Raw genomic sequence first — 24,621 nt, 5'->3', positions numbered from 1 at the left:
GTGTTTTCTTTTTGAATTCAAAGATTTACATGAGCAATTAGTGTCTGAGCGTATCCAAGATACTTTTGAAAAACAAGAAAATTAAGAGGGACTTGCTAGGGCAGACTTTAATATTTCCTGTGAAGTTGCTGAAACCTAACAGCAGGTATGGACACAGGAGAAGACAGATACATGAGCAGAACATAATAGAAATCGCATAAACACAGTCAACTATATATGGGAACAATATACACGACAAAGGAGGCATTACAATTCAGTAGAGAAGAGCAATTTTTTTTTTAACATGGTGCTAGCATAGTTATCCGTCTGGATGCTAAACCACCTCAGACCATTTACAAAAATAAATTCTAACTAAAGGAGGAACAGAGGAACAAAGTAGCTATGAGTCATATACCCCTCTCCCCAAAAAAGCAAAACGGCAGAGGTAAATCAAACCATATCAATAATAGCATCATATGTGAATAGATTTTTAGACATCAAAAAGCAGAGGCTATGAGAGTGGGGTTTTTTTTTTAAAGACCCAACTATGTTTTCTACAGGAGATACACTTCAGTTTCAAAGATACAAAAGAGCTTGAGAGAACAACAAAAAAGATGTATTATGCAAACATCAACCGTAAGAGAGTTAGAATGGCTATACTAACAGAAGACAGAATAGACTTGAAGACAAATCTGTTACTAGAGACACAGAGGAATATTTTATAATGATAAAAGAGTCAATCAGTCAGGAAGATAAAACAATTACAAACATCTATAAACCTAACAACGGAGCCCAAACCTATATGACGCAAAACCAGACAGAACCGAAGGGAGAAACAGACAATTTAATAATAACAGTTGGAGACTTCAATATTCTACTTTCAATAATAGATAGAACAATGAGGCAGAAAATAAAAAAGGATATAAAAGACTTGAACAGAGGGGCACATGGGTGGCTCAGTTGGCTAAGCATCTGACTCTTGATTTCAGCTCAGGTCATGAGCTCACAGTTTGTGGGATCCAGCCCCATGTGGGGCTCTGTGCTGACAGCATGGAGCCTGCTTGGGATTCTCTCTCTCTCTCTCTCTCTCTTTCTCTCTCTCTCTGTGCCCCTCCCCTGCTTACACTCTCTCTCTCTCTCTCAAAATAAATAAATAAACTTCAAAAAATTAAAAAAAAATTTAAAGACTTGAACGGCACTATAAACCAACTAAATTTAACAGATATGTATAAAACACTGCACCCAAAAACAGCAGAATATACATCTTTCTAAAGCATATATGGAACATTCTCCACGATAGATCCTCTGCTAGGCCATAATATGTCTCAATACATTTAACATGATCAAAATCAGACAAAGTAGCTTTTCTGACTACAAAAGGAATAAATTAGAGATCAATAACAGAAAGAAATTTGGAGGAATCACAAATATGAGGAAATTAAACAACACCATCCTAAACAACCAATATGTCAAAGAAGAAATCACAAGAGAAATTAGGAAATACTTTAAGATAAAGGAAGATTAAAACACAACATGCCAATGTTGTGACAATGTGAGACACAACTAAACCAGGGCTTAGAGGAAAATTTGTAGCTATAAATGCTGATATTAAAAAAAAAGATCTCAAATCAATAACCTAATCTCTACCTTCAAAAACTAGAAAAAAGAAGAGTAAAAGTAAACCCAAAGCAAGCAGAAGGACGGAAAGAATGAAGAGGAGAGGAAAACTACAGGCATCCGTGTTTTCCTGTGCTTCACTTGACTGCATTTCACAGGTATTTTTTACATGTGGAAGGTGTGTGGCAGCCCTGTATCGACCAAGTCCATTAGTGACATTTTTCAAATAACATTCACTCACTTCGTGTCTCTGTGTCACAGTTTTCAAACTTTCAAGATTTCAATTTTTTCAAATATTTCAAACTTTCTCATTATTATTGTATTTGTTATGGTGATCTGTGATCAGTGATCTTTGATGTTAGTATTGTAATTTTGCCTTGCGGGGGGGGCGGGGGCCACAAACCATGCTCATATAAGACTTAATTGATAAATATAGTGTGCGTTCTGACTTCTCCACTGACCAGCCATTCTCACATCTCTCTCCCTCTCCTTGACCTTCCCTATTCCCTGAGACACACTGAAATTAGGCCAGTTGAGAACGCTACAATGCCAAGTGTGCAAGTGAAAGGAAGAGTCACGTCTCTCACTTTATTTCTAAAAGTTTATTTATTTATTGTTTTTTTAGTAATCTCCACACCCGTGTGGGGCTCAAACTCACAATCCTGAGATCAAGAGTCGCATGCTCTTACAACTGAGTCAGCCAGGCACCCCTCTTACATTAAACCAAAATCTAGAAATGATTAAGCTTAGTGAGGAAGTCATGGTGAAAGCCAAGACAGGTTGAAAACTAAGCCTTTTGTGCCAAACAGTAAGCCAAGAGGTGAATGCAAAGAAAAATTTTTTGAAAAGAAATTAAAAGTGCTACTCCAATAAACACAAAAGATAAGAAAGTGAAGCATTCTTATTGCTGATATGGAGAAAGTCTGAGTGGTCTGGATAGAAGATCAAACCAGCCAAGGTGCACCTGGGTGCCTCAGTCGGTTAAGTGTCTGACTCTTTTAAATTAAAAAAAAATTTTTTTAACGCCTATTCATCTTTGAGAGACAGAGAGAGACAGAGCATGAGCGGGGAAGGGGCAGAGAGAGGGAGACACAGAATCAGAAGCAGGCTCCAGTCTCTGAGCTGTCAGCACAGAGCCCAACGTGGGGCTCGAACTCACGAACTGCAAGATCATGACCTGAGCCGAAGTCGGACACTCAACCGACTGAGCCACCCAGGCGCCCCTAAAAAAATTTTTTTTAAGTTTACATATTTATTTAGAGAGAGACAGAGACAGCGTGAATGGGCGAGGAGCAGAGAGAGGAGTAGAGAGAGAGGGAGAAGAGAGAAAATCCCAAGCAGGCTCTGCATGGTCAGCACAGAGCCTGAAACAGGGCTTGAAGTCATGAAACCATGAGACCATGACCTGAGCTGAAACCAAGAGTCAGATGCTTAACTGACTGAGCCACCCAGGCACCCCAAGTGTCCAACTCTTGGTCTCAGCTCAGGTCTTGATGTCAGGGTTGTGAGTTCAAACCCTGCATTGGGCTCCACACTGGACATGAAGCCTACTTAAAACAAAAACGAGGGGCGCCTGGGTGGCGCAGTCGGTTAAGCGTCCGACTTCAGCTCAGGTCACGATCTCGCGGTCCGTGAGTTCGAGCCCCGCGTCGGGCTCTGGGCTGATGGCTCGGAGCCTGGAGCCTGTTTCCGATTCTGTGTCTCCCTCTCTCTCTGCCCCTCCCCCGTTCATGCTCTGCCTCTCTCTGTCCCAAAAATAAATAAAAAAAAAAAAGAAAGAAACACATTTTATAAGGATATAGCTGCCATAGATAGTGATTCCTCTGACTGATCTGGGAAAAGTAAATTGAAAACCTGAAAAGGATTTGCCATTTTGGATGCCAGCAAGAACACCCATGATTCATGGGAAGAGGTCAAATAGCAACATTAACAGGAATCTGGAAGAAGTTGATCCCAAACCTTATGGATGACTTTGAGGGGTTCAAGACTTCAGTGAAGGAAGTAATTGCAGATGTGGTAGAAATAGCAGGAGAACTAGAATTACAAATGGAGACTGAAGATGTGACTGAACTGGTACAACCTCATGATGGCGAGAAACTCCAATTTTGAAAGAAGTTACTATGGATAAAATGCTGTCAAACAGCATCACATGCTAGAGAAACCTTTCATAAAAGGAAGAGCCAATCAATTCAGCAAATTGCATTGTTGTCTTATTTTTTTTTTTTTTTTTTAATTTTTTTTCAATGTTTTTAATTTTATTTTTGGGACAGAGAGACACAGAGCATGAACAGGGGAGGGGCAGAGAGAGAGGGAGACACAGAATCGGAAACAGGCTCCAGGCTCCGAGCTGTCAGCACAGAGCCCGACGCGGGGCTCGAACTCACAGACGCGAGATCGTGACCTGGCTGAAGTCGGCCACTTAACCGACTGCGCCACCCAGGCGCCCCTGCATTGTTGTCTTATTTTAAGAAATACCCACAGCCACCCCAGTCTTCAGCAACCACTACTCTGATCAGTCAGCAGCCATCAACATTGAGGCAAGACCCTCCACCAGCAAAAACATCACAACTTGCTGCAAGTTCAAAAGATGGCTAGCAATTTTTTTAGCGGTAGCGTATTCTTAAGATATACATTGTTTTTCAGACATGCTATTGCATGCATACCAGACTACAGTGTAATGTAGACATAACCTTTATATGCACTGGGAAACCAAAAAAATTCTCCTGACTTGCTTTATTGTTAACATTTGCTTTCTTACGGTAGTCTGAAACTGAACCTGCAATTATTTCTGAGATATGCCTGCAAACGAAAGAGAAAATAGAAAAACAATAGAGAAAATTCACGAAGCCCAAAATTGGTTCTTTGAAAAGATCAACAAAACTGACAAAACTTTGTCTAGACTGGCCAAGAAAAAAAAAGAAGACTCAAATTTCTAAAATCAGGAATGAAAGATGGCTCATCACAACTGACCTCACAGAAATAACAGATTATAAAGGGATATTATAAACAATTGTACACCAGCACATTAGATAACCCAGATGAAATGGACAGGTTCCTACAAGGATACAAACTACCAAAACTAAGAAGAAATAGAAAAATTGAACATACCTGGAACAAATAAAATTGAATAAGTAATCAAACATCTGCCCACAAAGAAAAGCTCAGGGCCAGATGGCTTCACGGGTGAATTCTACCAAACATCTAAAGAAGACTTAATACCAATCGTTCGCAAACCCTTCCAAAAAAATAGAAGAGGTGGGAATACTACCCATCTTTTTATATGAAGCTAGTATTAGCCTGATACCAAAACCAGGCAAAGATCGCAAGAAAACTACCTATCACTACAACATCTCTTAAGAATATACATCGAGGGGCATCTGGCTGTCTCAAATGGTAGAGCATGTGACTCTTGATCTCTGGGTTGTGAGTTTGAGCTCCATGTTGGGCATAGAGATGACTTTTAGACTTTTTTTAATTAAAAAAAAATGAATATAGATGGAAAATCCTTAACAAAATAATAGCAAACTGCATTCAGCAATATAGAAAAAGGGCTATATACCATGAACAAGTGGGATTTATCCCAGGAATGCAAGGTTTGTTTGACATCTGAAATGAATAAATGTAACACACTGTATTAATAAAATAAAAAACAAAAACCACATGACCATCTCAATAGATACCAAGTATTTGACAAACTCCAACACTCTTTCATGATAAAAACACTCAACAAATTAGGCATAGAAGAGAACTTCCCCAACCAGATGAGGGACATCTACATAAAACACAGAGCTGATATACTTAGGGTGAAAGACTGAATGTGTCCCTCTTAAGATCAGGAACAAAGCAAGGATATCTGCCCTCACCACTTTTAGTCAACATTAGTTGTCAGCTAAAGCAACCTTGAAAAAGCAAAGCCAAGCTGGAGGCATCACAATTCGAGACCTCAAGTTATAGTACAAAGCTGTAGTAATCAAAACAGTATGGCACTGGCACACAGATCAATAGAACAGAATAGAAAACCCAGAAATAAACCCGCAATTATATGGTCAATTAATCTTTGACAAAGCAGGAAAGAATATGCAATGGGAAAAAAGACAGTCTCTTCAACATATGGTGTTGAGAAAACTGGACAAACTACATGCAGAAGAATGACACTGGACCATTTTCTTACACCATACACAAAATAAATTCAAAATGGATTAAAGACCTAAATGTGAGACCCAAAACCATAAAAATCCTAGAAGAGGGCACAGGCAATAACCTCTCTAGCGTCGGCCACAGTAGCTATTTTCTAGACAGGTCCCCTGAGGCAAGGGACACAAAAGCAAAAATAAACTATTGGAACTACATCAAAATAAAAAGCTTCTGCACAGCAAAGGAAACAATCAACAAAACTGAAATGCAACTTACAGAATGGGAGAAGGTATTTGCAAGTGACATATCCAATAAAGGGTCAGTGTCCAAATTATATAAAGAACTTACAAAATGCAATACCCAGGAAACAAATAATCCAATTTAAAAATAGGCCAAAGACATGAACAGAAATTTTTCCAAAGAAGACATACAGATGACCAACAGATACAGGAAAAGATGATCATCATCACTTACCATCAGGGAAATGCAAATCAAAACCACAATGAGATACCACCTCACAACTGTCAGAATGGCTAAAATCAATAACACAAGAGACAACAGGTGTTGGTGAGGATGTGGAGAAAGGGGAACCCTCTTGCCCTATTGGTGGGAATGCAAGCTGGTGCAGCCACTCTGGGGAACAGTATGCAGCTTCTTCAAAATGTGAAAAATAGAACTACCCTACGACCCAGCAATTGCACTACTAGGTATTTACCCAAAGAATAAAAAAATACTAATTCAAAGGGATACATCCTAGGTTTATAGCAGCATTATTTACAATAGCCAAGATATGGAAGCAACCCAAATGTCCATTGACTGATAAATGGATAAAGAAGATGTGGTGTGTGTGTGTGTGTTATGTATATATACATATATATACATACATATATGTATATATACATACATATACATATATACTTAGGGTGTATACATATATATACATATATACATATATACATATATGTATATATGTATGTATATACATATGTATATATATACATATACATATATGTATATATGTATATACATGTATATATATACACATATACATATGTATATGTATATGTGTATATATATACATGTATATACATATATACATATATGTATGTATATATATATATATGAATATTATTCAACCATAAAAAATGAAATCTTGCCATTTTCAATGACATGGATGGAGCTAGAGAGTATAATGCTAAGCAAAATAAGTAAGTCAGAGAAAGACAGATACATGATTTCACTCACATGTGAAATTTAAGAAACAAAACAAACCAGCAAAGAAAAAAAAGAGAGATAAACCAGGAAGCAGACTGTTTACTATAGAGAACAAACTGATAGTTACCAGAGGGGAGGAGGGTTGGGGGGTCATGGGGGAAACAGGTGATAGGGATTAAGGAGTGCACTTGTCCTGATGAGCACAGGGTGATGTATGGAATTGCTGAATCACTATATTGTACACCCGAAGCTAATGTAACACTGTATGTTCGCTATACTAGAATTAAAAACATTAAAAAAATGTTTTAATAAAGAAAATGTGGTCGATCCACCTAATGGAATATGATTCAGCCATAAAAAGGAATGAAATACTCATGCATGTTACAGCATGAATGAACCTCAAAAACATTGTGTTGAGCAAAAGAAGCCAGTCACAAAAGACCACACATACTGTGTGATTCCATTTACATGCAATGTCCAGAATAGGTAAATGCATAGAGACAGAAAGCAGATTACTGGTTGCCTAGAGTTGTTGATGGGGGAGGTGACTGGTGAGTGACTGCTAATGGGTACAAGTGGTCTTTTTAGGCTGGCAAAAATGTTTAAAAACTAGATTATGGTGCTGGTTGCACAACTCTAAAAATACTATCGGTGAGTTGTGTATTTTAAATTGGTCAACTTCATCATATGTGAATTATGTCTCAACAAAGCTGTTAAAATAAATTAGCTTGAGATCAACTTACTAATATAACAATATAATGAAAACTTGCTGTAGAGACATTTTTCTAACAGAGATGAAAATCCAAAAGATATGATGAAATTATATATATAAATGTGATTTCATAGAACTAAAGCAAAATGAAGACACCAACAAAATATATGCAACGTAACCGTAAAAATCCTCTATCCGTCATATGCAAAGAACTCCTAAAAATTGATCAGAAAGTGACAAGCAACGCGAGATCAAATGCAGGAACTATATAAATAGGAAATTCAAAGAAGAGAAAAATGCAATGTCCAAAAACCTAAGACGGGTGAACTCAGCTGTCTAAAAAGTTGCCAATTAAAACAATGAGATTCACCATTTTGATCCATCGGCTTGGCAAAAAATATCTAAGCCTAATGAGCATGTGGAAAAATTGGTTTGTTGTTTTCATATTGTTAACTGTTACAATTCTTTTGGAGTACCTAGTAAAATTGTAAACACATAAATCCATAAATATCCCATTTTGAAATGTTATGTAAAAAAAGCCCACTAAAACTTGAGGCCGTACGTATGCATGTATATGTACACACAGAGGAGTGTTATAGCATTGTCTGGAATTGCAAAACCCTGGAAGCAATCTGGATGGCCATCAGTTAAGTAAGATTCGGTCACTCCGTAATTATTATGGCACATCTACTAAAAAGAATGAGTTAGGTCTAGGTCCATGTGTACCAACTTGGAGTGATGTTCATGATATCATGATATCATCTTTAGAGAAAAACTCAGTTGTAGAATGTGCAGCGTGATTCTATCTTTGTCAAAAAAAAAAAAAAGTATGTATGTTGCCGACTGCCTTTCTCCTTCCCCTGGGATCCGTATTTGATGAGGAAAAGGGTTTTTGCTTCTTCTGTTCACTGCTGTATCACTTGTGCCTACAACAGGGTGTGACGTATAGCAGGTGCTCCAAAAGCAATTTTTTATTCGATGAATATAAAGGTCTGTTTTTGTGGGAGCAAGAAGAGGCTGTCCATTTCAGTTGTATCTGCAGAAAAGGGTTATCGAGAACGAGCGGGAGAGATGATTGGCATTCTCTGTATACATCTTTGGCCTCACTCGTTAACAATAAACATACTCGTTTTGTGATGACAGCTTCTTAAAAAGGTATTGTTAAGTGGAGAAAAGGAAGATAAACTATGGATGCCATCACATGGAGAGACACTCAACTCCTGTCATACACACTCTGAGTAGAGAAGAGACCAAGAGGCAAGAGCACACGGGGCTGTTTGGGGACAGAGAAGACTGCAGGGTGCGGGACTGGGTGGATGTGGGGACCGTCTTTTCTTTACATTCGGTTAGAGGGTGTTCGTGCACACTGACCGCTTTACCCATTTACAGAGACATATGGGCTGGAAAGGTCTTCTCTTGGTTTCAAATACGAACGCATTCACCACCGGGTGTCTGGAACGAATTCTATTTTGTTTATGCCCACGAGTAACCAGTAAGTAGTTGCCTGCACTCCCACGGGTGCTCTTAGTCACTCTGGACTGGTCCCACTTGGTCACCAGCACCAGCGCTCAGAGTTCTCCTTAGGGCATACACACCTTTGGTAAAGAGGCCTCAAGCACGTTGTCCGAGTTACTTGGTACTGGAAGAATCGAGGGGCCATACCAAAAGACAGTTTGATGTAAGCGCCTCGATTGCTGCCTTCTTCATAATAATTAGAAGCAGAAAATATAGTAATGACCTGATAAAAGAAACAGAAGACCAGGATCACATGGAGGTGGTTCTCAAAAGGTCTCTCAATAAAGTCAGAAATAGCTCAATTCCTAAAAAGGCAAACATCAAAGTCCCGGATGCATACAAATAATCCAAGTCTGACGGGAGTTTCTGTGCTTCCACTGGAGAGGCAACAGGCTCTTAAACGGGTGTCCCCAGGAATACCGACTTCTAGCCACTCGTCCCCGCAGTGCCTGGCCTTGCCATCCTGTGTACGATTTCAGTTCCGTATCTGACGATCCCCCTTATCGCTAGGTTTTGGAAATTCTAATGTTCCAAGCGGGGGAAGACTTTGTTTTCCTTCCCTGTGGTATTTGAGCGTTCAAAATAAAACTTGTCTAGTATGAGTCTTTTTCCTTTGCCTAAAGCTGCGTGATTTAGAGCGTTTAGGGCCCCACAAGCTGGTATTCCCTTTGATTCACGGCTGTTCTCTACTAGGAAAGGGACATCCCGGGACAACTTGGGACAAGAAACCAGTTCATCAGCCCTCGCCTCTCCCAGCCTCACCACACCCGCACTGAAGGAGCACAACACGCTCCGCTCCAGCGGCTGGAGCTGAACCGGGACCAGGCGAGTGCCTTGCTGGGGCTGGCCCGCTCGGTGAGGAGAAGGGAGGCGACTCTGTGGCTCTGCCCCGCACAGGGAAGGTACAGAAGGCGAGAGGGAGCAAACTGGATTCACTGCGGCCTTTGAGGCGCTCGGTGAGGACAAGCAGACTCTTAACCCCACCGTACTGGAAAGTTGCCTTTCGGTTAGTCAAGAACGAAGCCTTTCTGTGAGGGTCCTTAGAGCTACGGGTCAGGATTTCGATCTCTGGGATTAGGGAAGATGAGGGAAATGAGCCACTATCTCTTAGGGTGAGGCACGGCGAGGCCCCTCCACGCAACCTGTGTGAACCCTATAGTCTCCTGCTTCCGTCTACCAAAACGTGGCCTTCTGTTTTCGTCCCGGGGAAGACACCTTCCCGGAGGCTTCGAGGTCAGGCGCACCCTGAGAAGAAAGACCGCTCGGGGCGAGGATGTCTGTGATGACATCACCAACAGTGTTAGCTCACCTTCCCATCGTGGCAGATTTCGTACCCTTCGGGCTTACATTCGTGAGACCTGATGAGCATCTTCAGCTGGTATCTATTAAGAACCTTGGAGGTGATATCCGGTCCAAAATAGCAGCCCCCTCCTCGACTTGTGTTCGGGTAACAGCCTCTTTTGCCTCTGGGATCACTCCACAGAATATCGATGACCTTTGAACAACAAAGCAGGTTAGGCTGCTATTTACAAGTGAGACTCTGTCGTTCTAGACCTCGACTTCTTTGCCAGAAATATTACCCCGAGTTATCCCAAAGTCTAAGTGTTCCTCATTCCTCCTTCAAACTTGTTTTGTACTCCTCTCCTCCATGGATCTTTTCCACGACAACTGCAAGGCCCACAGCCACCGCAATCCCTTTCTGCTTACTCGTCCCCAGCAACCAATGTACCAAGAACAAGAACCAACGCAGCAATACTTAGTAGCCATGGAGAATCGGCCCTTGCCTTTGTCTGTCTGTCTTTAAAAATCTCATCACGATTGTTTCACAAGTGCCGAATCTACCAATTCACGATTCTTACATGAGATGCAAGTTCTCTTAAAAGAACTTCGTTGTCCTACTCCAAAGAGAAAGCAGCTCTCCACAGCGAACACACTCTAGATGGTCTTTTTTGTTTTAATGTTTATTTATTTTTGAGAGAGGAGGGGAGAGAGAGGATCCCAAGCAGGCTCCGCGCTGTCAGTGCAGGGCCCGACTCTGGGCTCAGATCCACAAACCGTGAGAAGGCGACCTGAGCCCAAATCAGGAGTCGGACACTTAACCGACTGAGCTACCCAGGTGCCCCCACATTAGATATTCTTAATACGTTCAAAGAGATAATTGGGTCTCCCAGCTGTGGCTCTGGCCCTGGCTTTTGTCCTGTTGAGCAGATAGCATGAGGAAGCCTTCTTCCCCACCACAGATACAGATAAGAGTTCATCCAAGAATACTTCCCTAAATCATCTCCTTCACTTTTTGGCCCATTCATAAGAACACTCTCAGTTTTAGCAATAAATTCAGCCACCGACTGGTTTCCCCAACGTGTCCTAAATCCACAGGTATTTTATTAGCATCACATTTCCTTCTGGGGCTGAAAGAGGTAAATGCAGGCTACATGATGCCCAAGACTGAAGATCCAAGTTTCTAAGAATATTTTTCATGGCTCTGATCTACATATAATGTTTCTTTATTTAAACTCCTATAGGAGCTTAAGCAGCAGTGAGAAAAAAAAAAAAATAGCTGTGTCACTAAAGCTGTGCAGCCTTGGGAAAACTCTCTGGGTCTCAGTTTCTAGATCTTTTAAAATCAGCAGTTTGGGCCAGATGACTTGTAAAGTATCTCCAAGTTCTAACATACTATGATTCTACGAGTCCGTGTTTTGTGGGCATGAAGAAACCATGCATCTTAAGTTCTGCAGTTATCCAAGCAGGTCCAAGTGAGGTCTTGACGAGAGGACCAGAAATGGTTGTCCCGGTAAACTTGACTGTACACCCATTCGTAGGTTTGGTATTGAAGGGGGGCTATAGATCAGTGAGGAAAAAAGACAGCGAGCTGGAGCGAAGAACGGAACCGGTAGGAGAACTCTGGAATGACGAGCACCTGGTTGGAACTCGTCGAAACCCTCCATCAGGCCAAACCAGACATTTGTGCCAAGTTTTTGACGACTGATTGAAGTGAGACTTAAAACCACCCGAAGAAGATTCAGACCAAGATTCTCCTCTCTCCCCCTGAATGCCAACACTGAATGCCAACACTGGCACAATCCTGCCCTCACAAATTAATACACTGGAGCCCCTCTCCTTGGCTGGTGTTTATGTCAAAACCAACACTTGCGTTGTCACATCTGGCTCTTACACCATGAATTCCTGTTTGGGGGTCCCGATTTGGCCTTTAGTGTAATGAAGGCGGAAAAATGGAACACAAGGAACTGTGCTTGTATGAGGAAGGGATTAAGTTGTAAATTCCTACATGAGATGCAAGCCATTTATAGCTAAAATTACCCCTGGGAAACCTCTGAAATTACCCTTAAGGCACACTATACGTGATTTTATATATACAATCCTACACAATAATATGGATGTGTGAACATTTTATAGATGTAATAATATATAATGTGATAAATAACATTTGTGAAAATAAAATTACATATACTTTTCTCCTTTCTGCCATATACATATAGTTAAAATGCACAGAAGTTAAACGTATGCATAACGAACTCTGTTGAACTCGGAGAAACACTGGCCAAGGACTTAAGTCTTCGGCTGGCACCTGTGTCACCTGAGGCAAATCATTTAACCTAGCTGAACTTTAGTTGGTTCGTCAATGAAACGAGAAAGACATATCAAGAATTCATTTTTCTTTGACTCAAAGTCAAAGGGGGGCATGAGCTTTATAGAACTAAAGTTCTTCAGAATCATCCCTTACCAGGCGTGGGCATTTCTTTTTTTGGTCTAGAATCCATTCACTTGACGAGGTTTACCCAGACTGTGGCTGTAACATAGACTTGATTCTAAAACTCACAAACGGAAAAAGGACCCTTTGTGGGTGAAGCAGATTCCTCAGAAGAGACCCTCGCTTTCCTTCCAGCAACATCCTCCCCTCTGAAATGCAAGGGCCTTGTGAGTGGTAAGCGCGTGAAACAATAGTTATTCGCAATATCCCTTCCTGAAAATGTTCAAACCGAAAATTGGAAAAGCTTTACAGAATGACAGCTCGTATATGATCTGGCCAACAAAAATCCCTTCGTGCCTCGGCCTTCAAACCTCCTAAATCCAAAATGAACCCAGCAAGAAATGTCCTGTGCTTGTCTGCAGCTCTCAGTTATCCAGTTCCCAAAAGCACGCTTTGGGGGAGAGTTAATAGCTGTGGAAGGTATATCTAAATGCCTCTCTTCTAAGACACGAATGCTATAGATTCACCATTCTTCTGCATTTTCCCCTTAGTGACGTATCTTCCTTCCAGCTTGTGAACATCTTTTAAAGGCTGCGCTCAGCCCAAACCCTCCGGCAGCACCTAAATCACTTAAGATGCCTACTCCCTGTGTACCCATTAGCCACACTGGATGAGAAACCGGAGAAGTTCGTCTCCTTCTTGAGACCTGCCCCCATCATTCCGAAGCCATCTTTCCCTTCGGAAAAAGAGCTTGGGCCTTAAAGGCAGACCTGAGATCACATCCTGCTCTATCACTCAGTGACTAGCCAAGTGACAAGCCATTTCACTCTTGGGAGCCTGCACAATGAAGCTGACTACTCCCACTACAACTCTGTCCCCCGCCTCCGGTTCTCCGGATACCCCTAAACTTGTTCTGGTTTTCTTTTTTTTCCATAGAACTTTTCACTTAACATCTTATATAATTTACTTGCTTTACTTACTTAACTCCTCTCCCTAGAATGTAAGCTTCACAAGGTAATACATCTTTGGTCACTGACATTCCCAAAAGCCTACGACAGTGCCTGATACATAGCGGGTGTTCAGTAAATTCTCGTTGAATGAATGAATGAAGACTCACGCAGGAAATAAATAGTTGCAACTATTTTTTAAACCTCTCTGGTCTTCTTGTTGCAAGTCTGTCTTAAAGGAAGAGTGCCACGTTTGTCTCTATAGAAGGACTTAGCTATGAGTACGTATCTCTCCCACATCTCAGTGAACATAAAACCCAAATCATAGCACTCTGCCAAGAATTATGCACTTCTGTGAGTATGGCACAAATAAAAAGCCTATGACCTTTATCATAACACAGCTCATAGATATTAAGAAATAAAGTGCGAAATCTGGTTTTATCTGGAAATTTCAACTCTAGCTAACTGAAGTATGCACACCCACTTTGTACCAGCAACCGAAGGAAGAAAATTAAGGGTACAACTGAAATTGTTAAAATATCGGGAATGAGATTCTGGTCCATTTTCCCCTGTGTCAACTCCAGTCATGTACATGGAGTCTGTAAGATGCCTCATTCCTAGAGATGGGGTGGTGGGAGGTTCAATTACAGAATGACCCCCCACACACACTTCTTAAAGCTCCATCCCTCTATAATTCTAACTCATCTAGGCTTCCAGAAGCCACACTTTTCCTTTTGTGCAACTCCAATCTCTTTGGCCTCATCCTTTTCATTTACCACAATCCTAGAAGTGCTTGTAATAATCTTTGGTCTCTGGAATTTGGATTTCAGAATCTAAGGAGGCATCCTTTCCTACCTGCCATAGGTTGCCTCTTGTACTTAACTTGATTTTTTTTTTAATACTTTGGATGCACAAGCCATTAATGAATTCTATTTCTCTCGTACTACCCCTTCTTCCACCCCCTCTCTATCCTCCCACCTCTCTCTTCTCCTCATCATTAGAGGATATTTTACATCAGAAATCACATTTTAGTCTACATTTTGGGAATCAAAGTATAAGAGTACAGAGTCAAGAAATAGGGGCTTCTTGGGGGTAAGCAAGTGGAAGAGAAGAAGGCTGATGGGTCCATGATACTAGGACAGAATCAGGGAAAGGGGTAGATGAGAAGAGCCCTCTTAGGGCCTCAAAGATTGTCGTACCCTGCCTCTGCAAAAGAGACCAAGTTTCATGGGATCAGATTGTCGATCTGTTTGTGAGCCCTGGGACATTGTTAAAAACAATAGCACAATCAGCTCAGAGCCTGGAGCCTGCTTCAGATTCTGTGTCTCCCTCCCTCTCTGCTCCTCCCCTACTCACACTCTGTCTCTCTCTGTCTCTCAAAAATAAGTTAACATTTAAAAAAATTAATTTTTAAAAAATGTTTATTTATTTTTAATAAACGTGGGGCTTGAACCCACGAACCGCGAGGTCATGACCTGAACTGAAGTCGGACGCTCAACTGACTGAGTCACCCAGGCGCCCCTAAACAACTCAATTTTTTAAATGAGCAAAGGATCTGAATAGATATTTCTCTAAAGAAGACATAAAGGTGGCCAATTAGCACATGAAAAGATGCTCAACATCATTAATCACTAGAAAACTGCCAAAAAACCACAACAAATCAAAGCCACAATGAGATTCCACCTCATACCCACTAGGATGGCCACAATCAAAAAGGATAGACAATTTGTTAAGTGAGGATATGAAGAAACTGGAACCTTCATACATTGGTGATGGAGATGTAAAATGGTGTAGCCACTTGGGAACAGTTTGAAGTTTCTTAAAATGTTCGACTTAGAATTATCTTACGACCATACAATTCCACTCCTAGGTATATACCAAAGAGAAAGGAAAACTTATGTCCACACCAAAACATGTCTGTAATGTTTATAGCAGCATTATTCATAATAGCCAATAAGTGGAAACAACTCAAATGTCTACCCACCGAGGAATGAATAAACAAAATGTTTATTATAGAGTATTATTTAGCAATAGAATATTATTTAGGATACCGCTTAGCAATAAAAAGCAACAAAGTACCGATACATCTTACAACATGGATGAACTTCAAAACACTGGGCTGAGTAAAAAAAAAAAAAAAAAAAAAAAGCCAGACACAAAAGATCACCTGTTGTATCGATCTGTTTCTAGAACATGTCCAGAACAGATAAATCTATATAGTAGATTATAAATCTATAAAGTAGATTAGTATGGGATTTCTTTTTCAGGGGATGAAAATATTCTAAAATTAAATTGTGGTGACAGGTGCACAACACTGTGACTACATCAAAACCATTGAATTAATATACTTTAAATGAGTGAATTACATCTCAGTGAAACTATTAAAAGTATAGTGGCGAATTCCGAAAGAAGAGTATGACCTGCTTATGAAGGTCAGTCACTTGCCTGTGTACATGTTATAAGAGACAACATCATCTATGCCGCATCTTCGTTGCTACTTTGGTGAATACTCTGATTACCTACCTGTTCCCACTCATGCTTTGTTAACTGTTCAGAAAGGGATGCACTCGTTTTGACTTCCCGAGGTAAAATAGTGGCATTGAATTTCTTTTTCTTCAAGTTGGTGTCAGGGTCTCCATCTAAGGGGGTTGGTGGCATCAGCACAGATTTCATCTGCAAAGCAAATTCCCTCTTTAGTCGAACCCCAGGTTTCGTGTGCTGCACGCAGAAACTACAATGCGAGCCGCCACTCTGTCTATATCGTTGTGCCTCGACCCAATGAGAGACACATGATCACCTTTTCCATCTCACCTACCACTTTCATCTCGTGGAGCCACTGATCTCTGTAAAGTGGGCCTGTTACATTCTGTTGGTACATGTTTTAACCAGAGACATGGCCCTTCAGGGAAGGTTTCCCATTCGAGTTTCTAAAAGCCCCCAGAAGCACAGATGTCAGTGCTAGACGTGTCCTGAGGTCTGATCACAGGAAATGCAAGTTGCGAAGGGAAAACTCGTCTCCCTCTGAGCCTTCACCTACACATGGGGCTAAGAGAGAATCAATAGGCTTTAAATTCAGAAATGCCTCTCGAGAGGGTGGCTGCCTTTCACGTCGTTGTTTTTTTCCAGGAGATATGGGAGAAAATACATCTGTGTTCACAAAAGTTCTCCAAAGGGATGGAGAAAGCCATTCAACTTCAATGCCATGTAATTCACAGTCTGACCCTGCCAGCAACTGGTTATGTTCTCTAATCCTAGCAACAAAGGTGATGCATCCTTCGGAAAATAAAATGTCTTTCTGATAGTAAAATGACTATTACAATCCCTTCTGTGTTCCCTTACTTAAACTAAGACTATAATTTTGTACTTGTTTCTTTGTAACACCATACGTTTGTATAAAACAATTGGAAACAACACTTCTGTTAATGGTAGGCACTTTGTCTCTTCTATAAACTAGGGTGTATACGAAATCTTACCTTCAGTTTTTAAAAATAAAATTGAATCTTATTCTAAGATCTTGTCATATTGAGATGGTTGGGAATTCAATCTCAGCTATTATCAGTGAGTCCGCAGCCTCCCCTCCCATCTCTCCCCAGAAAATATCCCCAGGTCCTGAGCAGGGCAGAATATTCTGGGAGGCCGCTCTCGACTTGGGTCCATACAACTTCTGATAAGCTCACTGGGCAAGGCCACATGGTCTCTTGTACATGTGGCTTTGATGTTTTCAAGGCTACTTGGGATCAAGATACTTTGCCCCAGCTCCCCGCTAAGGTAGCACACCATCATCTTCTCCTGGGAACCCTACTAGCCATCCCTTCCTACACCCCCTGCCAGGGAGTTTAAAGAGTACTAAACCAGGGGCGCCTGGGTGGCGCAGTCGGTTAAGCGTCCGACTTCAGCCAGGTCGCGATCTCGCGGTCCGTGAGTTCGAGCCCCGCGTCAGGCTCTGGGCTGATGGCTCGGAGCCTGGAGCCTGTTTCCGATTCTGTGTCTCCCTCTCTCTCTGCCCCTCCCCCGTTCATGCTCTGTCTCTCTCTGTCCCAAAAATAAATTAAAAAAAAAAGTTGGAAAAAAAAAAAGAATACTAAACCAGAGTTTTATAAAATCTTCCTTCTCTGTCCCTCTGATCGACACCCTCCAACCCACCCACCTTACAAAATGCCTTTAATGAACCTAGAAGGAGGTTGTCATCAGGTTCCCCCATCCTACCCCCCTCTGTTAAAATTATACCACCGCAACAGGTATAAACAAGGAAACAGTGTCATCCCTACACTTAAAGGGTACTAAGGGATGGGAAAGTGGAGGCTGTAAACTAGACTTGAAAATCTACTTTTATATTTCATCTAGTAGAGTTCCAAAGGCTTGCACCTACTACTTTCATCACGGTTCAGTTATATTTAATACAAGTATGTGCTTCCAGTTCAACCTCACTCTAGCAGGGGTAGAAGATACATGAAGTACACAAGTCAAAGGTCTATGCTTAAAACCAGGCTTATGAGTAGATGGAACGATGATTCTCAAAAGAGGTGAAGTTTGAGGTTTCCTGAGAAAATTCCTGGCCCCAAAACTTCTCCCCAGCGTATGTTTTGGTGACTAAAATGCAAACCTCAGGGGCGCCTGGGTGGCTCAGTCAGTTAAACATCCAATTTTTGATTTCAGTTCAAGTCATGATCTCATGGCTGTGGGATCGAGGCCTGCATTGGGCTCTGCGCTAAGAGCCTGCTTGGGATTCTCTTTCTCCCTCTTTCTTTCTCTGCATCGCCCCCCAACACCCCACTAGCATGTGCGCGTGCTCTCTCTCTCTCTCTCTCTCTCTCTCAAGTGAATAAACTAAAAAAAAGGAAAGGAAAAAGAAAATTCAAACCTCAGTTCCAAGTATCAGGAAAGAGAGGAGAGCGTTGAAGGAGAGAGCTTTGTGTTCAGAGCTTACTCTATGCTGTTTTCTTCATCTGGGTAATTATATTTAATCCTCCTAACAATTCAATATAGTAGGTATTTTTAGCTTCCACACACGGGTGCGGAAACTGAGGCTTAGAAAACTTTGGTGCCTTGCCCGGTCACCCAGCCAGGAAGTGATGGATGCAGGAAATAGAGCTGGCTATGTCTGTGTGATGTCAGAGCCTCACGGAGTTTACTAGGTCAAGGTGGCTCTCACCTTAGGGTCTCCACAGACATAGGAATAGGCATTTCCGGGCCATGCTCTTAATATCTCAGAAAACTCTAGAGAGGGCCGACGGCTCAGACTAACTTCAGGAAAGGCAAAGTTTTCAATCTGATCGATGGGTGGTGGCTGCTTAGCTGCTTAGCGCTGTCGTCCCAGGGCGGGTGACGGTAGAGTGTTGCCTTCCTGCCATGTGCTTGCCAATATTTGACTGACAGAAACATCATGTACCCTTGCTCTTGGCTAAAATCACATCCAGTCGTTATGTTAACACTGACTGTCTCGTGTGGATCAAAATATTTTATTGCGTCGAGTATGTGCTGATATCATGAGAAAGATGCCTTAAACGTAGGGTGAAAAACTTATCGCAATTGAAGTACTTCTGAGAGTAAAGGGGGGCACTATTAATAATCACACGAGGACAATAGGGTCAAGGCTGGGTCAGATTCGGGAGGAGGTATGTAAAATCACAACAGAATCAGGAAAGAGGTTATAAAGAAGTTTCTATACGGTTTCGTATGAGGTCTGCCCTGCTTTCGTCTTAAATCTCTTAGGAGGTATCTAACAGTGATTGAGTATTTACTACAGCTTAGGGGCCGGAGCTATGTCAGTGAATTAGAGAAGCAGGGGAGGACAGTAAACAAACAGTACCCCAGTTCTTTATTCAATTCTGGTAACTGTTATGAAGGATATGTACAAGGGGCTTGAGAGCATAGACAAGGGGACCCGACCTAGTCTGGACGTCATGGAAGGCTTTCGAGAGGAGGGGTGCGTTTAAGCTGAAATTGAAAGGATGAGAATTAGCAATAATATTATCTTTCATATGTATGTAAAGGTGTGAGGGCTCCAGGAACCCGAGGTGAATTTCTGTCTGTATCAAACTAAACTCCAGCTCTAGACTCCACTTGCCTAGATGGGTGAGAAGTTGACTATCAGTCTTGAGGGGTAAGGGTTCAGGTTTCTCACTAAGACCATAGGATCATCTGGTTCCAGAGCTGCTTCCGGTCCTCATGCTCACGTGGCACCTCCTGTGCCCCTGGTCTGGGGGCTTTGGCCGGGCTCTGGTACAGGAGGAAGATAATTCCAGGCACTCTGCGAGGCCCAGCCAACGGGGCCCTTCACTCAGTGTGGGAGCTTGACAGGCCACACATAGCCTCTTGAAGGTTCTAGACATGTTCTTGCTCTGCTTCTGTTGTACTTAATATGATTACTCAGGTTTAAAATATTCCCCTCGCCAAATACCCTGAGCCATTTGAAAGTACAAGAGAAATCATATCAATTCAGAAATAAATTGCTGTACGATTCCATTTATACGAGGCACCCAGAATAGTCAAAATCAGAGACAGAAATAGAACGGTGGTCACCAGGGGCTGGGGAGAGGGGAGAACGGGGAGCTGTTGTTTAATGGGTATAGAGTTTCGGTTTGGGAAGTTGGAAAGTTCTGGAGATGGATGGTGGGGGTGTCTGCACAACAATGTGAATGTACATTATTAATATGACTGAATTGTACACTGAAAAATGGTTATGTATATTTTACCACAACATTAATTAGACATTTTAACTTCTAAAAATCAGGATTTGTCACTTTTAGAAACTATATAAAATGTCAACATTTCTTCATTTTCCACTTTCATCGTGAAGTTAAAATACATATTTTTTCCGGATTTAGAAGTTACCCGTTTGGTTATTTCTCTTGCAATCACAGATTTTCTCAAAATTTGTACTGATCTCTGCAGAGTTACAACTACCAAAACACAAATGAATACAAAACAATAAGTGGAAAGAGGTATAAAACTCTGAGACAAGATTTATGTAAACACTGCTTCTTACTTTGTGTCTTTCTACGTGGTGGAGTAAATTCAAGTCTGTGGACTCTGATATCCCACCATGTATGACCAGGATTTCATTGTCAATGATGGTACCAATTGGGAGCCAGGTATAGACGTCCTCTAAGATTTGTAAGATTTGTTTCCCATGGATCTGTAAGTAAGAGCTTGAGTAAGTTTTGTTTTTCTGATAAGTTCAAGTTTATCACAAAATCAACAGTTATCATGCCATGCAAAGGGAGTCAACATGGCATAACTAACCCATCAGCACGCATTAATCCTGATACTTTTAGGTACTTTGATGGCTTGCTGACTCTGGAGAAGAGACCACCCCTCCCAGGGCTAGCTAATTCCTAGAAATCGGAGATGAACTGTCTTTCATATGCAGGTAGAGTGCCTTTCAACCAAATCAACCAATCCAGACCCCATGCCCCCAACCACCTCCGTTAGAGGGCTTTGGCACTCTAGGCCACTATTCCCGTGCCTTAATCACCCCACAGCCAGGTACCAGACAACTAAACACGGCCCCTATGCCCCAGAGCCTGCTGAAACTGTTCAAAGCAGCCAATCCTAAACCCTGATCCCTTCCCACAGAAACCAAAATAAAGGCTCTTGCCCACATTTTCCCCTCATTCCTTCTGCCTCCGGACCAACCCTGGTGCTTCCCCACACGGCCCCCCTGGTGCTGGGCCTGTGTTCTAGGGAACTGTGAGTAAAAATCTTCCTTTATGACAGTCATTTCTGTATCTGCATGTTTTCCCATATGGAGGAAAACAAATCCTGGATACCTTTAATACAACAGAATATGTTCGTATCTATGCTAAAATTTACACAAAAGTCACAGTGAAAAAGCTCGGTTTAGTCCAGGAAGAAAATTAGTCCTCTACCATGGCCAGCTCTTGCTGCTGTGCTTTTACTGTATTGGCATGGAGCCTGACTAGTTTACTCACCACTCTTCCTAAAGGCTCTTTTTTTTTTTTTTTTAGTTCTATGTATAAAAAGCAGAGAGGATGCAAAAAAAAAAAAAAAAAAAAGCATAGGAGTCTTACCTTATATTTACACAAAATTTCTTTTGTGAAGCCATACCTGAAAAAAACAATGGTATTTAAACGAATTAAATGTTGACAACCCCTACTTACGGGAGTCACGCCAAAAAGGGAGCCACTGACATCTCACCATCAGAAGTATCAAGAACTCCAGAAACTAGAGTGTAGTTGAAACTATTACTTACCCAAGTCTTTGCTAGGCACGATGGGAAAGAACAAAAGCAGCCGTCCCTACTCCAAAGGCGCTTATAGTATAGTTGGAGAAAGAAGATAAATTCTCATGAAACAATTACAAGGCAACTTAAGAGGTATGTTGTAGGTATAGGATGTGTAGACGCAAGTTCTCAGAGACGTGTGCTATGGCAGCTGGGGAAACTGTGTGGGAGAATGCTTTTCATTGAGATAGAATTTCTCAGACAGCCTAAATCTTATAGTAAATGAATGAAGGCACAGGAAGGGGGGATGGGGGAAGGGACTGAACAGAGACAAAGAAAAGCCTAGAAGATAGTAAGTTGGCTCTTTGTACTCTCTCTGATAGAGTTCAGGTAATGGTATTCAAGATTTTCAAGAAACTGTCAGGAATTTTCATGCCTGAACAGCAGTCACTATGGGAGCTTTAATGATGGAAATCTTTTTTTTATTGCTTTCGTTGCCTCAGGATTATAACATATATTCTTAAGGCCCAACACAGGGAAGTCAGCACACAGCATACTCATTCCAGGTTTCCATGCAAATCCTGTCACGTCAGGCTTCTACAGTGTCATGCTATGTTTTCCAAGAGGAAGTCAGTCCTCACCAAAGACGGCTGTGTTGTGAAATGCAATGGATACCTTGCAATCTTCATTTTTCTTGCCCTCTCTGGAATACCAAATACGGTTGACTACACCATCCTTCTGGGAAGCTTTTCTTCTCTTGGATTCTGTGACAATAAACCCTCTTGCTTTTCCTCGTGCCTTTCTGGGTATTCTAAATCCTTGGCAAGATTTTCTCTGCCTAGCCTCGAATGCTGGAGTCCCCTCCGATTCTGTCCTAGGTCCTCTTCTCCCCTCACTTTCTCTTGTGGCAATTTCATCCTTGCCTAGAGCTTCGGGTACTATCTATGAGCCACTATTGCAGGACAATGCTGTAGGCCACACTTCATTTCTGAGCCCTGGACACATACACTCAGCTGCCTACTCAAAAGCACTTCTAATAACCTTAACCCAGACTGAATTGACCATTCTCTCTCATGCCAACCTTTTCCTCTTATCACGTTCCCAACATCTGTGAACAATGCCACTGTACTTCCCAATTCAAGCCTGGAACCTGGAGGTTACCCTTTATTCTCTCCTCTTCCAAGTCCTCCATACGACGTTACCAAACTTGAAATCATCCTTGCCTAAACTCCTCTTGAATCTGTCTACTTCTTTGCATCTCTATCCCTACAGCCCTAGCCTATGTGAGAGAATCCATCATCTATCTCTTCAACTACTTCCTAAGTGGCCTCCCACGTGCAAATATTTCTTCCTGCTGCATTTTAAAACACAAATTTTATGATACTCTTCTATGATTTTTTTTGCTGTCCTTAGAAAAAAGTCCAAATTCCTTTGCACGATCCAACCATCTCTTATGTCTCCAGTCCTATTAGGGACCGTCCTGTCTCTCAGTCGGTGCTCCTGCCCTCTGAAGTGCTTTCATATCTAAAAAGTCTTGTCTCAAGCTCTGCATAAATTGTCCCCTCGCTGTGGAATACCATTTCTCGTCTACCACCATGGCCCTTTCTGAATTGCTTAATTTATCCTTCAGGTCTCAAGCTAATGCCATACTTCTATGAGAGAACCCTCTGTCACCCCTCAGACAAGTTAGGTCCCCCACTTTACAAACTCATCACATTGGAAAAACCTGTTTAACATAAGCCTTCCCCACTAGGTGGAAACTCTGTGAGGGCAGAGGCCCTGTCTCTTTCATTAACCATTATAGACACTAGATAAATATGATTGGCTAACTGAATAAATGAAGGGCTATGTGGCATGCCCAAATAAAAGTATCGAGCTACATTATATATAATGGACCTCTGATGACAGTCTTGGATTATTTTTCATCATAGTCTCAGCATCTGCTTCCATAAACTGAGAGTCAGAATTGAAACTCTATACTCAAGCCAGGTGCCGGAACTGCCCCAGAGACAAAACTAATCAGTTGCTGAGCTTTCATCAAGGCATCCAAAAGCCTAGGATCAAAAGCATAAGGCATATCACATGTCATGCCTTCTACTGCCCTAGATAGAGCCAACTGGTAAAGGAGGGGTGGAGGAGGAAGAAAGAAGGGAAAGGGGAACATTTATCACCTACGGCGCCTTTCAGCAAAATTTGGGAAACCATTTAACCAATCTTTATTCCTCAAACCTCCAGTGATTCAGAGAGTTGAAATGCTATGTTACAGCTGTTCTCAAATATGTTTGTGAACAACTATGCCAGAAGCAATCACCGTGTCATAAAAAATATACACATCAGTGAAAAACACAGTACTGGTTTCTGAGACAACATCTGAGGCAAGCCAAAAGAGCAGCAACAGAATGATTTCATCTAAGCCTGCTCAGGGAAACTACCACACCGCCAAAGCTGGCCTAGCACATCCACCCAGGAAACCATTTGGCCTGTGATGGTAGTCATAGGAGGAAGAGAAAGAACATAGCAGAAGGGAGAAGCGGGGACAGAACTGGAAGCAAAGATGGGAAGAGGACTTCAGAGTAATTTATACTCACTCAGTAGAAGACTGAGGTGG

General features: G+C 41.7%; 1 protein-coding gene across 3 annotated transcripts in view; it reads right to left on the bottom strand.

Moving 5' to 3' along the window:
- PPEF1 (protein phosphatase with EF-hand domain 1) overlaps positions 1-24,621 on the bottom strand; it is a 108,802-nt gene that overhangs the window by 11,837 nt on the left and 72,344 nt on the right. For all 3 annotated transcript variants that reach the window (XM_058714002.1, XM_058714001.1, XM_058714003.1), the window contains 5 exons: positions 21,862-21,898; positions 20,817-20,966; positions 16,352-16,501; positions 10,482-10,667; positions 9,253-9,395 (listed from right to left, as the gene is read on the bottom strand). In XM_058714002.1, coding sequence (XP_058569985.1) covers positions 9,253-9,395; positions 10,482-10,667; positions 16,352-16,501; positions 20,817-20,966; positions 21,862-21,898 — 666 coding nt within the window. The remainder of the gene's footprint in view (positions 1-9,252; positions 9,396-10,481; positions 10,668-16,351; positions 16,502-20,816; positions 20,967-21,861; positions 21,899-24,621) is intronic.

The sequence above is a fragment of the Neofelis nebulosa genome, chromosome X (assembly GCF_028018385.1).
Source record: "Neofelis nebulosa isolate mNeoNeb1 chromosome X, mNeoNeb1.pri, whole genome shotgun sequence".
Classification (NCBI taxonomy): Eukaryota; Metazoa; Chordata; class Mammalia; order Carnivora; family Felidae; genus Neofelis; species Neofelis nebulosa.
Note: the sequence above shows the minus strand (reverse complement) of the source record. Positions and strands in the feature narration are given on the sequence as shown.